This window comes from Mercenaria mercenaria, chromosome 14 (genome assembly GCF_021730395.1).
Source record: "Mercenaria mercenaria strain notata chromosome 14, MADL_Memer_1, whole genome shotgun sequence".
NCBI classification, from domain to species: domain Eukaryota; kingdom Metazoa; phylum Mollusca; class Bivalvia; order Venerida; family Veneridae; genus Mercenaria; species Mercenaria mercenaria.
The window spans coordinates 16,104,364-16,118,020 of NC_069374.1; the positions used below are offsets into that span (position 1 = coordinate 16,104,364).

The 13,657-nt window shown below is 34.7% G+C and overlaps 1 protein-coding gene across 1 annotated transcript; it reads left to right on the top strand.

The window, feature by feature from the left end:
- Positions 1 to 2,767: 2,767 nt before the first annotated feature.
- On the top strand, positions 2,768 to 12,040 carry LOC128548377 (uncharacterized). Its single transcript, XM_053522980.1, has 2 exons — positions 2,768 to 2,905; positions 10,562 to 12,040. Exon 2 carries the CDS (start codon positions 10,816 to 10,818, stop codon positions 11,923 to 11,925), a length of 1,110 nt encoding a protein of 369 aa, XP_053378955.1. The 5' UTR covers positions 2,768 to 2,905; positions 10,562 to 10,815; the 3' UTR covers positions 11,926 to 12,040.
- Positions 12,041 to 13,657: the final 1,617 nt, after the last annotated feature.

Sequence of the window (13,657 nt, forward strand, 5' to 3'; positions counted from 1 at the left end):
CAGCTACATCTACTTAATTCATTGTCAGTTTACACAAAAACCGATAGTTCGTTTTTAGTCAAGCTTAACATTAGTTTTGATTTCATTTTTTATTTGCAACTTAAGCAAATAACAACTAGTGGGAATTACAGATTTAAGTTTGTATCAGTATTACAAAATTATATTTAAGCAAATAGGTCACAGGTTAAATAGGCTGCTTCCTTTTAATATATTAATTCTGTTTTCAAGTCAGCAATCGTAGATATTCATCTTCATTTACGTTTTACATATATATCTTCATTTACATCTCATTCATGTACAGTATCAGGTATAAAATTACATTTCAATACATAAATAAAATTAGTACACGACCGTTCAAGTTTGAACTTTAACAGAGACTATCCAAATTATTACAATATCAATTTACACATAACACATAATTATAAATAAGTTAAGGTAATAAACACAACGTGTAAAAACCGAGAAGCTGGCATTAATGTTTGCTTTTAAATGGCCTAAAACTACCATAAAGAAAACACAATGATCTTAAAAAACTGAAAAGCAAAACACCACTAACGTGTATCTGGTAAAAATGGATTTAATAAATCAAGTATTATAACAGATCAGATCTATTATAAACTGATTAATACCAACCTCTCGTTAAAAATATAATATCACAGGTGAACTGATTGACAGGAATAGATTAATAATTTTAGCTAATTTAGAATTACAACCATAGTTATTTACAAATAATATCTTGAAGTCTGCAAACTTTAACGCTTTGTCGATGGTGTTGTTACTATCAGTAGGTATTTGTCTTTTTTTTTTCAGATATTCAAAGTTTTGGTTAAAGTTTTACAAACCTGTTTTTCTTTCTGTACAAATAAGCAAAGAATCATCCTGTTGAGGATCATAAGTTATACATCAGTAAATATCAACTGTTTCTCTATAAATATAATTTGCAAAATATATTGAGAGGAGCTAGGAGAAAGTGTTTGGTTTAGAGCCAGATACCTCATTGATTAAGGTCCTTAAGATCAAATAATGTGAATTTGCTTCAGGATAAAGTTTAATAGCATCTGGTACTGTAACGAGATCCTTTAGAAACATAAAATGTAACCAAACAAAAAGCGAGTTTGGCACCCCTCTCCTTTTTACCATGAGTAAGGTAAGGTGCCCACCAAACACCGGTTTGTGCTCCTAACTGTTATTTTGCCACTGGTCGTCCCTTGACGGTGCCCTACTGTGTTCCTTTATTTATTCGTTTTGTCATCCTTGTTTGGTTGGTTTCCTCTGTTTGTGTGCACGTGCGTACGTGTGCATGCGTAACATGACACGTAACATTATACCCCACACAATCACATTATACCGACACCGGACTGAGCAGTCCTAGTACTATCCTCTTAATGCTGAGCGCCAGGCGAGGAAGCTACTAGTACCATTTTTTACGTCTGTGGTATGACGGACCAGGGATCGAACCCACGATCCCTCTCACTTGAACAACATTGGTAAACATTGTGCAATTACAACTGATAAATATTAAGCGTGTACATCATAATTATGTTACTATTTATCAAACTGATTGTTGCAAATGATAAAATTCAAACCTGTTTTATTCCTGCATGCCACAACCTCCAGAGTCAAATTAAAATAGTTGTCAACTTTGTCTTATTGCTTTTTTGTTGAAAATTTATAAATTTTAAAGTTTATATTGTGTCAGACTATGTCAATGAAACATCAGATAGATAGCACTATCTGTTGTATACTAGCCAAATAATTTCCGGGTGGGGGGAGGGGGGGGGGGGCATGCCCAGGTATCCACCTACCCCCCTAGAAACCCGCTCCCCGCTCACACCCCGAATTTCTAGATCCGCCCCCTGTATTAATTTAGACAGGTCTTGGGTATTTTTAATTGTTTTAAACCATTCATTATATTCCGCGACAGTGAAATGGAAAAGGGAGAAAATACTATCATAACTTTGCATGTTTTTCGTTTACTTGTTGTTAATAGTACACTACTGTGCATATATTTGGTGACATTTAAATCAGATTTATCTTCTTATAGATTTATCTAAACTTTGTTAAACTGTTTATTACTTTACACACGGAGAATTTAACAAGCTTTTACGATTTTTAAATCGCATAAAGATTATGGTGTGGTAAAATGGGTACTAGTTATCTGTTTATTATGACCTTCTGATACGCTGCGGTAAATATTGTATTACTACGAAGGACAGACAGGGACTTCAGATTTCAAACATCTTCACACTTCACATTTTATACTTCACTATTTAACATAGTTTTGACAATATAATGTTATCTGACTTCCAATAAGTGAAGATAACTTGAATCATTCTGGAGTAAGCTATCCCGTACTAACTAATAGACGTGTTTAGACCTATAATGCCAGGAGGGATGAATGTTCATTCTCAACACACTATTTCCCATAAAACTTCGCCTTTAACTTTTCTTATAGAACATTAATTCTATTTCTGTTAATTCTAATGCTGAAACGAACACGACATGCCTTTAACAAATTTAATAACAGCAACTAGCTAAATATGTTTCTGATTATATTTTCAGGATATAACAAAATGGCTGAAGGAGGTGGCTTCACATCAGTCAGAGACGGTTCAGATGCTGATTTCGAAATTGTGTGTGCGGCATGCGGGGAAGATAACATCAGAGAAGAAGCTGTCAAATTTTGCGTAGAATGCAATCAATATCTTTGTACAGCGTGTGCTAGATATCATAGAAGGATAGCAGCTTTGAAATCTCACAAGCTTTTGGATACAGATGATGCCAAAATCGCATCAGTATCTGCCATAGTAACAAAATGTCGGTACCATCCGGATCGAGACATTGAGATGTACTGCGGAACACATGACATGGTCTATTGTCTAAAGTGTATAGCAACGGAGCATAGGTTTGTTTTACTGTATTTTTACTATTGAAGCAGTTCTTTTCATGATGCAACAAATAATTTAACGTTATGTGCTAACCTGTACGAAAAAGTACGCCCATACTTTAGGCGGAAACCGCCCAGAAAAATAAGGCGATTTCCATCTAATGTTGCTATTAAGCGAATATCAGCCTTAGGGAGACCTTAGGGGGGAATAGGGATCGTAAAATTCAAAACATTTCCTGTTAGTCAAGCGGAAACCGCCTAAATTGGCGTAAAAATGTTGAAGCAAGAAATATTTTCGTCAGGATATTCTTTGCTTAGGCGGAAAAAATAAACAGTAAAGCTTGACCGGAATAAAATCCGCCTTATGTAAAGCGTAAAAAAAAAACGCTTCGTATTTATCTTGAGCATGAAACTAATTTCACATTTCACTAGATTCATTAGATTTGCCAAATACTATTTATTGATTATAAGAAAACTTCAATTTTACAAATATATCAGCTGTGGCTCAATGACAAAATTATTAAAGCAAATTGGTGCACATTCTTGAAAACAACACTGACTGTCATGAACATTTCTTGAAAAATTTAAGAAAAGTAGCCTTCACTAAATTAGCATGGACATTTCATGAACATTTACTGATTATTTATACGAACTTGCAACTGAAATTATCATTCCTGTTTGGTGTCAATTCCACAATATTGTGATAAAATATCTCTAATTATGGAAATAATTATGCTACTAAAATGATAACAACTAAATACACACTTAGTCTTGAAATTTTATTTGAATTGTTTACTACCTTGTAAATGCTATGTATTATACTTCTGAAATGTAAGTAATTAACAGATACTGATTTGGTTAAACCGGAAGAAGTGTTCGCCTATAGTTCGCCTATAAATGTCCATTTTTAGCAGAAAAACGCCCTTAATACGCCTAGTATCAGGGCGGATTCCGCATTATTTTTCTATACGGGAAATATCCTTAATAACTAATTATCTGCACTTGATATAGACTTAGAAGCAAATACTCTTATCGATTTTACTCCCCTCTGGTATTTGAATTTTCGCATGTCTGTCAAATTTTTGATTTATGGCAGTATTGCGAACATTGTTTTGAAGAATTTTACTTCAATCCAGTTTCGATCACATTATCATCTTAAATGGACACGCCTCCAAATAAGTATCATTTTTCCAAAACCTATTTAAACAAAAGTATATCGGGTAAAATCTGCAGGGACTTCGTACTTCTAATTTGTTTGATATCACTTAATTTTGGTAGAAAATTTAGAAGAATTCGTGTATATATCTAGAGTAGGTATTGATAAAGATTAACTAGTCTAACTATAGAGATGTAATGCTGTACAATGTTGACGATACTTCTTTACTAGACAGTAAGAGATATCTCAGGGCAGTATTTTCATTTCAATATGTACAGTAAGTTGCCTGTGTGTTGGAAAAGTCGAGTGTGATATTTGTATACATGTATATTTCATGTTGTCTCCAAAGTAGTAGGTTTGGTGAAAGTGAGTTAAGTTCCGTAATATGGGACCTTATTCCAATTGTTTGTATGATGCAGATCTTCGGCACACCACTACCTTATACATGTAATATTAACGCAGCCGAGTGAATAAGGTCACAGACATTGAATCATTTTGCCCCTCACCACTGTGGGTTCGAAACCTCCCTTGAGGTGTAGAATTCTTTCATTTAAGGACGTCATCCAGGTTGCTTACCAAAGATCGTTGGTTCTACCCAGGTGACCGTCCGTGTCCCCTGAAAAGTTGAAAAGTCGCCATATGACCTATAATTGTGTAGGTGTGACGTTATACACACTACACTTGTTAGCCGGTTCAAATATCTGAAGGTTGTATTATGTATAAGAAACCAGTTTACTGCGAATTCTTGGTGCAAAATCTGACAAATTATTAATCATTTGCATACTACTTTATTAACATTTGTTACATACTTTGCTATCAATAGAAACAAAGTGCTCTTTAAACGGTAATTACGGTTGATAATGGGGCAGTGTCCCACTTTAAAATCTTCTTGTCCAAAACCACAGGGCCTAGGGCTTTGATATTTGGCATGTAGCATTATCAAATAGTCCTCTACCAAGTTTATTCAAAATATCACCCTAGGGTCAAATATGGCCCCGTCCCAGGGGTCACATGGTTAATATAGACTTATATAGGGAAATACTTTGAAAATCTTCTTGTGCAAAACCGCAGGGCCTAGGGCTTTGATATTTGGTATGTAGCATCATCTGTTGGTCCTTTACCAAGTTTGTTCAATTTATTCCCCTAGAGTCAAATATTGCCCCGCCCAGGGCCGGGTCACATGCTTTATATAGACGTGTATAGGAAAAAACTTTTAAAATCTTCTTGTCTGAAACCACAAGACCTAGGCTTTTGATGTTTTGTATGTAGCATTACCTTATGGTCCTCTACCTAGATTGTTCAAATTATTACCCCGGGGTGAAAAGAGGCCTTTCCCTGGGGGTCCGTAGTTTTACATATATAGGAAAAACTTTTAAAAAATTCTAGTCTGAAACTGGAAGGCCTAGGCTTTTAATATTTGGTACGTGCATTGCCTAGTGGTCCTCTACCAAGATTATTCAAATTATGCCCCTAAGTTGAAAAGAAGCCCCACCCAGGGTGTCGCAAGTTTTTAATAGACTTAACATGGAAAAAAAAATAAAAATCTTCTTGTCTGAAAGTTCAAGGCCTAGGCCTTTGATATTTGGTATGTATCATTGCCTAGTTGATTTCTAACAAGATTGTTCGAATTATGTTCTGGGATGAAAAGAGGCCCCGCCCCAACCTACTTTCTTGTTTTTTAAGATACAGCCTTGAAATTTGTGTGACATGTACAGTTTTGCACACTGATATTAAAACTGACTTTTAGCGACCATGAATGTGACCTACTGACCTGCTTTCTTAATATTTTAGCATCAGTTTGACATTTGATACATGTAGCTCATCTTACTCAGAAGAGCGATCCAGGGTCATTATGACCCTCTTGTTTATGAATTGTAGTTATGTTCTTTATCTCATGAAAATGTCCATCGGGTAAACAAAACTATGTATACAGATATCACATGTCAAACCATTTTATGTTTTTTACTGTCAACAAAGTGCAATACCACATATTTATTACTTTCATATACATCCTTGTACTATTTTCATAAAAAAAATTATAAATAATTATATATCATATAAACAGAATTGAATATTTTTTAAGAACATCAGTGTTTTCTGATTGCTACATGAAACAGACCATAGGTCAAGTTGGGGTCAATTCTGACACTTTAAATGCAAATTGATAGGGGAGATAACTAGTACTGTCTTAAGTAACCATTATTTAGTTACACAGTTACCTTCCCTTTACACAAGTAGGACTATTTGTTGTTGATCATCTTTTCAACATTATTCCATTACTGAGGACAAAACATTGAAAACAAAAGTTGTTATATCATGCAGTTAGATCATATATAACAATATATTCCTTTTTATCCCATGTTTTAAATATTCTTTAAATTAGGTTTTTCTTCCTTTTTATTTCATTTCATTTTTTTTTTGAAATGGCAATAGGAAGTCAAGAACCATATACCAAACAAAGACTAACCTGCGACCAAGTGCTAAATGGGGGCACCCGAGTCCTACAGATACATTATTAGTTGCAGTGCAAAAGAAGGCGACATGTTGTTACATATTTAAAAGTTCATGAAATATATTGTGCAGGTAATTCTTACCTAAATAGATCGATATCACTGACCTTAATGGCAATGCTCCAGAATAGGCCTGAGAACTTGATGTAATTCTGAAACTAACTATATAAAACATGAAGAAAACATATCCTAAATTTGATATTTACCGTTTCAACAGTTCCTGCAGAAGAATCGATTAAATTAAACCAGTATGTTTTTAGGGCCCCAGCCTCCCCCTCAATTCATTTTCTGTTGTTAAAGAGACGACTTAGATTTGTTCTTGTCCGTACGTCTGTCCGAATATGTGTCATGCATATCTCGAAAAGTATTTAACCTAAAGTCATCAGACCTCATAGAGTTGTTATTAAACATGTGACGTTATGCATCTGGTGTTTTGATTGGGAGTTCACAAAGCCATACCATGGCCGTGACTTAAGTCAAAAATATGCTTACTTTAACAGGATGTGGGAGTTTGAGTGCTGGTGGCTTAAACTGGTGCAAGAGGGCATAGGCAGCATTATGTATGTCATTACTGTCCATAAAACCCATTTCTTATTTTCTGTTTTTGGTTTGTTGTCTTAGCTTGTTCATTCAGAATTTCGAACAGCCGAGAATGGGAAAATACGCAAATTTTGAATCTGACAGTTTTGTACAACATACTGTAAATCATTGTAGTATATTTATCATTTTAGTTCAAAACTTCAAGCTTTTGTACGGGTATGGAAAGAATATTTGGAGACAGTTTGACAACCTCTGAATGGGAACACCATTATGAGTTGGTTATTCTCTGCAGTTACAATGTTACCAAAGCAATTGCACCTAGCATTTTTCAAAACTTAATGGGCTACCTGCTTAAAGTCTAAATAAGAAATGAATAATGATGTACAGCAGCTATTTCAGGAAATTAGGTTAAAGATTGTTGCCTCAAGCTTCTAAATATTAGGTTTAATGTATAAATATATACTAAAAACAAAACAAGTTGGTGTTCCTTGCACTTACTTAGGCCTGTAACTTTATTCGTACACACTGTATTTATTACAAAAGACGATATCCACAATAAAAAGTACATAAGTACTGAGACATAAGATGTAAGATGAAATGCCTAATGCAAAATTACGAATATACAAGAGGTGATAAATAAGACTTTAGTAGGAAGTCAAAGTTCGCGCCGCACTAAGCACTGAAGTTTTCTTCCAGTGTATTTATAGCTTCACTAGCATTAATAGCTACTCCGAACCTTTCACAAACATTTAAAAACTAAAGCAATAACACTTCGGCAGTTTAGTGTTCCTTTTTCAACTAAGAATTTCGATGAAAATATTCTTAAAGCGTACGTGCGGTTGTTGCTACAAATCAATGTTTTGCGTAAGCACATGTTGAATTTATATGCAGTTGAGGCAAAGGAATTGGTTCAAATTTCATAGAAGTGTCTCCAAATAAAATCTGTATCATATCCAATAGTATCTTTATTTTCACAGATTTGTATCCCTTTTCAAATTAAATATACTGTAGTGACTGCTGCTATAAGGGAATGTTATCAAACGTCACACAAGTGTTTCCCCATCCGAACATTTGCCACGAGCAAAAGTGTCCATAAGTCTTGCCTTTACTTTGAAAGAGTTATGCCCCTTTAGAAATATGATAAAAAATTAAAAAGACTGATACAAATGGCAGTTACATCAAACTTTGAACATACACCTCCGACACTTGCAACTGTCTTCACAACTCTTTTTATGTCATTTTGAAAGGGTTATGTCCCTTTGACAGTTCAAATACTAATACAGCCATTATATACATATTCACTACTACTGTTTGTTTGCATTTAACGCTTATTATTTATTTATAAAACGTTTGCAGTATTTTAAAAAAAAAACTAACCATGCAGCCTGGGAGCCAGGCTAATCTAACACTACTTAGAGCTCACTTGCAACATCTTAATACCAGAGTGATGAAATGTGAAAATTGTGCGTCACAGTCATCACTGTCATACAATGGAAAATAACATGATGAAATGAGAGATCTGTTCATTATGTTAATAAGTGATTTAATTAAAGTTTTCTCCAACAAGTGTTAATAGCTCCCTGTATAGCATCTTCTACATGTATGGAAATTCGAACACTAGGTTTGAGCAGTCTTACTAGACATTTCAAGTCTCTACTATATATTCTCCTACGGGAACCACACATTTCACAGCATATATTGTCGTCTTCATAGCCAATTTTCTTGCCAAAATCATGACTATTAAATACTATGGGAACAAAGTACATTAAATCAGGCTTTCCATTCGGTGTTTCAGAATTGTTCTGAATGTAGATTCCAGTTAACAGCTATTCAAACTAGACATACTATCGGTATTATCGCGTTGAATGTTCGGTTCAGATGTCACAGATGAAGATTCTAGAGACAAGTCTAAGTATCTGCAACGCTCCGAAATAATACATAAAAAGTTAACTATCTTTATTACTCTGCAAAACTTCTAACCAAATTATTTTCCACCTCACCAAGAATACAAATCCGTAAGGTTTAAGCTTATCATATCCATCAACATCCGTAATAAAATAAATGTTCTCTCAAATAATTTAATGTAGCTGTAGCTTGTGCAACTGTTTCTGAATGCTGACGTAACTGCTGTCACCGGTGGGAATTGATAACACTTTTATGTTGATTAGCAGGACCTGAAAAAAATATCATAGAAATGTATATGATAGAAAAATGATTTTAGCTCAACTAAACAAATCTCTCATGCAGCTTTTAGTATGGTCTTTTGTCTACCGTCCATCCGTTAGTCCACAACTGACTTGAATGACAGTCATCACTCTTCTTTAAAACAAATTACTGATTCAGAAACGTATTATTGTAGATCACTATTATCCTATAACCAAGATTCAGATGAACACGTCCTTTCTTTGTATCGTCCACTGCCCACATACGGGAAGACAAGAGCATGACACATTCTGAGTATAACGTGTGAAAGGTTTTTTAACATCGTGAATGTATAAGTAAATATACTTACATAATCTGTAATTTTTTTCTTCAAATTTTTGTGTATTATCTGTGTTCCATCCGCCCTTTTTGTTAACCACTCACGTTTCCCGCTTCACCCCTACCCTACGTGTATAATCTAAGAGGTAATTAATAATACGTAACACATAATACATCATACATAAGAGGTAAGGCATAAAAACTAAGACAAAATGTCGCTAATAGACCTCCGTAGTTTACAGACAACGAATGGGGGAAACAGGACAAAACTTGAAACTTAGGTAGCATTATTACGCTATAGAAGTTATTACGAAAGACCGGTGGTGACTTCCGACTTCTGACTTCTGACTTTGGACTTCCAACTTCTGACTTCTGACTTCCGACTTCTGACTTCTGACTTTCTGAACTTCTGACTTCCGAGTTCCGACTTCTGACTTCCGACTACCGAGTTCCGACTTCTGATTTCAGACTTCGCACTTCAGACCTTTCATACTACATGTATAAGCATACGGAAGTCAGAAGTCAGAAGTCGGAAGTCGCCACCGGTCTTTCGTAAGGTACAGCTAAATCTCTTCTATTTCCTAAAGTATTTCGCTTTTGCCATGACTTCAGTTTTACTTTGTATTAAAAACAAAAATATCTAATCGATGAAAACACTTCCTGAAATGTTAAAATGCAATAAAAATGGTGGCGCGGACCTATCAAGCGGTCAGATGTAAAAAATGATTTTAGTTTTACTACGATTTCTTCCCTTTAACAGAATGACACATTTCATTGTTTTAAAATTAACTGAGATAAAAATATCAAGTTTGTTATATCAAACATGTGAAAGCAGCAAAAAAGATATATGAAATGTAATAGAAGAGTGCAACACTTTTTTTCTATCTGTATATTGATTGCTAAACAGTCTTCCTATTGATTTACAGAGCAACCAGTGCCATTGCAATGGCTATATGTTACTATATTTCTTATGCATCTATTTTCCAGGGTTTGTGAGAGTGTTAAAAACATAGAAGACGTAACGACACTTTTTGTCCAACAAAATGAAATACGAGGTTTACAAGATGAAACTAAAGCTGTTCGTGATCAGTTAATAGCTGCGAACAAGAAGAAACAGAAAAATATCGGCTCCTTTGAAGAGCAAAAAAAACGAAATACTGCGCAATATTCAGGATATCGAAAGAAATATAATAGAACTTATCGGGAAATTAAAACGAGAAGCAGTTGAGAGTTTGAACAAAATGTATTCTGAAATAAATAGCGAAATGGAATTGGAAATCACCTCGACGGCCAATACAATAACAGAAGTCGACAAGTCAACAAGTATGTTGCAAACTGTAAGCGATATGGATGCTAGACAACAGTTTGTTCAAATGAAACTGATAAAAAGGACTATAAAAGATGCTAAGAAATTGTTTGAAGAAGCTGATTCACAGGGTACTAGGGTTGCTCGTTTCACTGAAAATGCAGATTTGAAAACCGTTTTAACGACTGTCACTGAATTAGGACGGTTGGAGACAATGAATAAAAATCAGAAGCTGCCCACTCCAAAACAATATAAAATGAAATCAAAGAAAGAGATTAAAGTGAGAATGCCAAATGATAGTACTGATTGCTTAATATCTGATACATGCCAGCTTCATGACGGTACGATCATACTCACCGACTACAACAACAAAAAAGTAAAATGGCTTGACGTGAATTATAAAGTAAAGTGTCATTGTGATCTCAATGATCATCCTAGAGACATTTGCTGCACGACCCAGAATGAAGTTGCTGTGAAAATGAGCAACAACAAGATTCAGTTTATATCGGTTGATAGTTCGTTAGCGCTACTGAGATATATATCGATAGAAGATGGAGGTTACTGGGGAATGGCGTATATTGCTGGAGATTTGTGGGTATCTGCCGGATTTGGTATCAACGTGTACAGTAGATCAGGTACACTTCTGAAGTCTATCAGCAATAACGTAAAAGGTCAGAAAATATTTAAATCGTTTCCCCAGCATATGGTTGCCTGTGGAGAGAATGTTATTGTAGCAGATAGATGTGATGGAGCTGTGTGTTTAGGAAGAGATGGAACAGTGAAAAGGCAACTGCGGGATGGAAGGCTGAACTACACCCAAGGTGTTTGTGTATCTAGTGATGGCATTGTGTTTCTGTCTGGATTTGACTTCCGCAATATTGTGATGTTTAGTGGTGATGGAAAATGTCAAGGAGAGCTGCTAACGACGAAAGAAATGGGGCTACCGAATCCTGGTTCGCTCTACTACGACAACAAAAGAAATTGCATAATTCTAACATGTCATACAAGATGTAATAGTATTTACATACTTGAAATGTGCGATTGATTTAAAGAAGTACAGAGAGATACTCTAAAACCCTCGGGACAACAGGATAATGTAAATCGATTGCATACATTTTTAAGACCTTTCAAATTCGTATTTTAATTAAATTATATACTGATGTGTTTCTTAGTCTGATTATTTGAAAAATTTCCAAAAACAATCGTTTTATAAATTGTAATTTAAAATTAGAATGCCTTTGTGAACTAGCAAATGTCTTTGGCGGGTTGCATTCTAAAAGTAAATTATAATCTTAACAATTAAGAATGCAATAGTTATTATCACATACTTAAAGAGAGGAAGAAGTTAGACCAAAAATCATTTATGTTATTTATACATTTGAGAATCGTGGATCATAGCAAATCTTGACAATTTTAGAAAACTTTATCACATTGCAAAACTACATTCGTTCTTTAAAGTTGTAAGTTATTGATGCACTACATTATTCTAAATAGTCAATGGCCTAGGTATATACAATGCGTTTTATAAAGCAAACTGAACTTATTGTGTGAATGAAACAAATATTAGTCACAGAAATAAGAGCATATATCGCATACAGTCATTTATACTTACATTTAAATATATCGTATTTCGCGTGGAGATTATTCATTACATTCACCATAGTTGAGGTTGGAACGAATATGCTAATTCATTGCACAATATCTAGGTTGAATTTGGTGAATGGATTGATGTTCAAATCCGATCTGGCCAGTATTTCTCCAGATCGATGACCATCAATTATACAATTTACCAATCAAAATGGAACTAAAAATTACCTTATTCCAAACAAAATCAATGTACTGCTTGAGTGGAACTGATCGTCAAGTATAAGTCTACAGATGAACTACTTTTTTCTTCAGCTTATTTTTCATTTAATTCACAGAAACATTATATAAGAACAATCGAACTCATTCGTTAATTTCATTTCGAGATAAACACATTTGACTTTCAGCACTTTAACGTCAGAGTCTCACCCAAAATTGCACACCTACCCGACCCTATGTGCAAATTTAGACAACTGAGAGTGTTACAGCTCTTTTTATGTTCATATATAGCCTTGGAATCCAGTCTGACAATTTCTACAATTTTTCTTCCTGCAAATTGACAATTTCAACTCAATTAATAAAAGCTTATTATGGTAGATTATGCGGGATTTTTAATGCATAGATGTTAAGTAGGTTTTATTGACAAAACATGCATTATCAATGACCTCGCAGGCAAGTCCATGAGCTGATTTCGACACCCTTGCCTCACCACCCTGGCTTCGGAACCTCGATTGAGGTGTAGAATTCTTTCATGTTGGGAAGCAGTCGAGTGGCTTACGAAAGGCCGGTGGTTCTACCCAAGTGTTCCCTAGTACCTGAAATAATGCCTGTCCGGAGTTGCATCTGGTACCTTTCTCCATCATCCGAAGTTTGAAAGTCACCACATGAGTTACAATTGTGTCTGCGCAACGTTTAACCCAATAGGAAAAACAGATTAATCGTGTTTATATTTCAAAATTGGAAAACTAGATATCGACTCCTGTGCAAAAATGTGGAAAAAAATATAAAAAATGCACAAGTAACTTAGAACTTTCTTAGTTTTATTACAAATTACGACTTTAACCCACATACTTAATACTTTTATCTATTTGCATGATGACATAACCCCTGCTAGCACTGGCGACGTCATACTATAGCACTTTGTTAACACACATTTTGTCAAAATATACTATTTCGTTCAACCTGGAATTAGG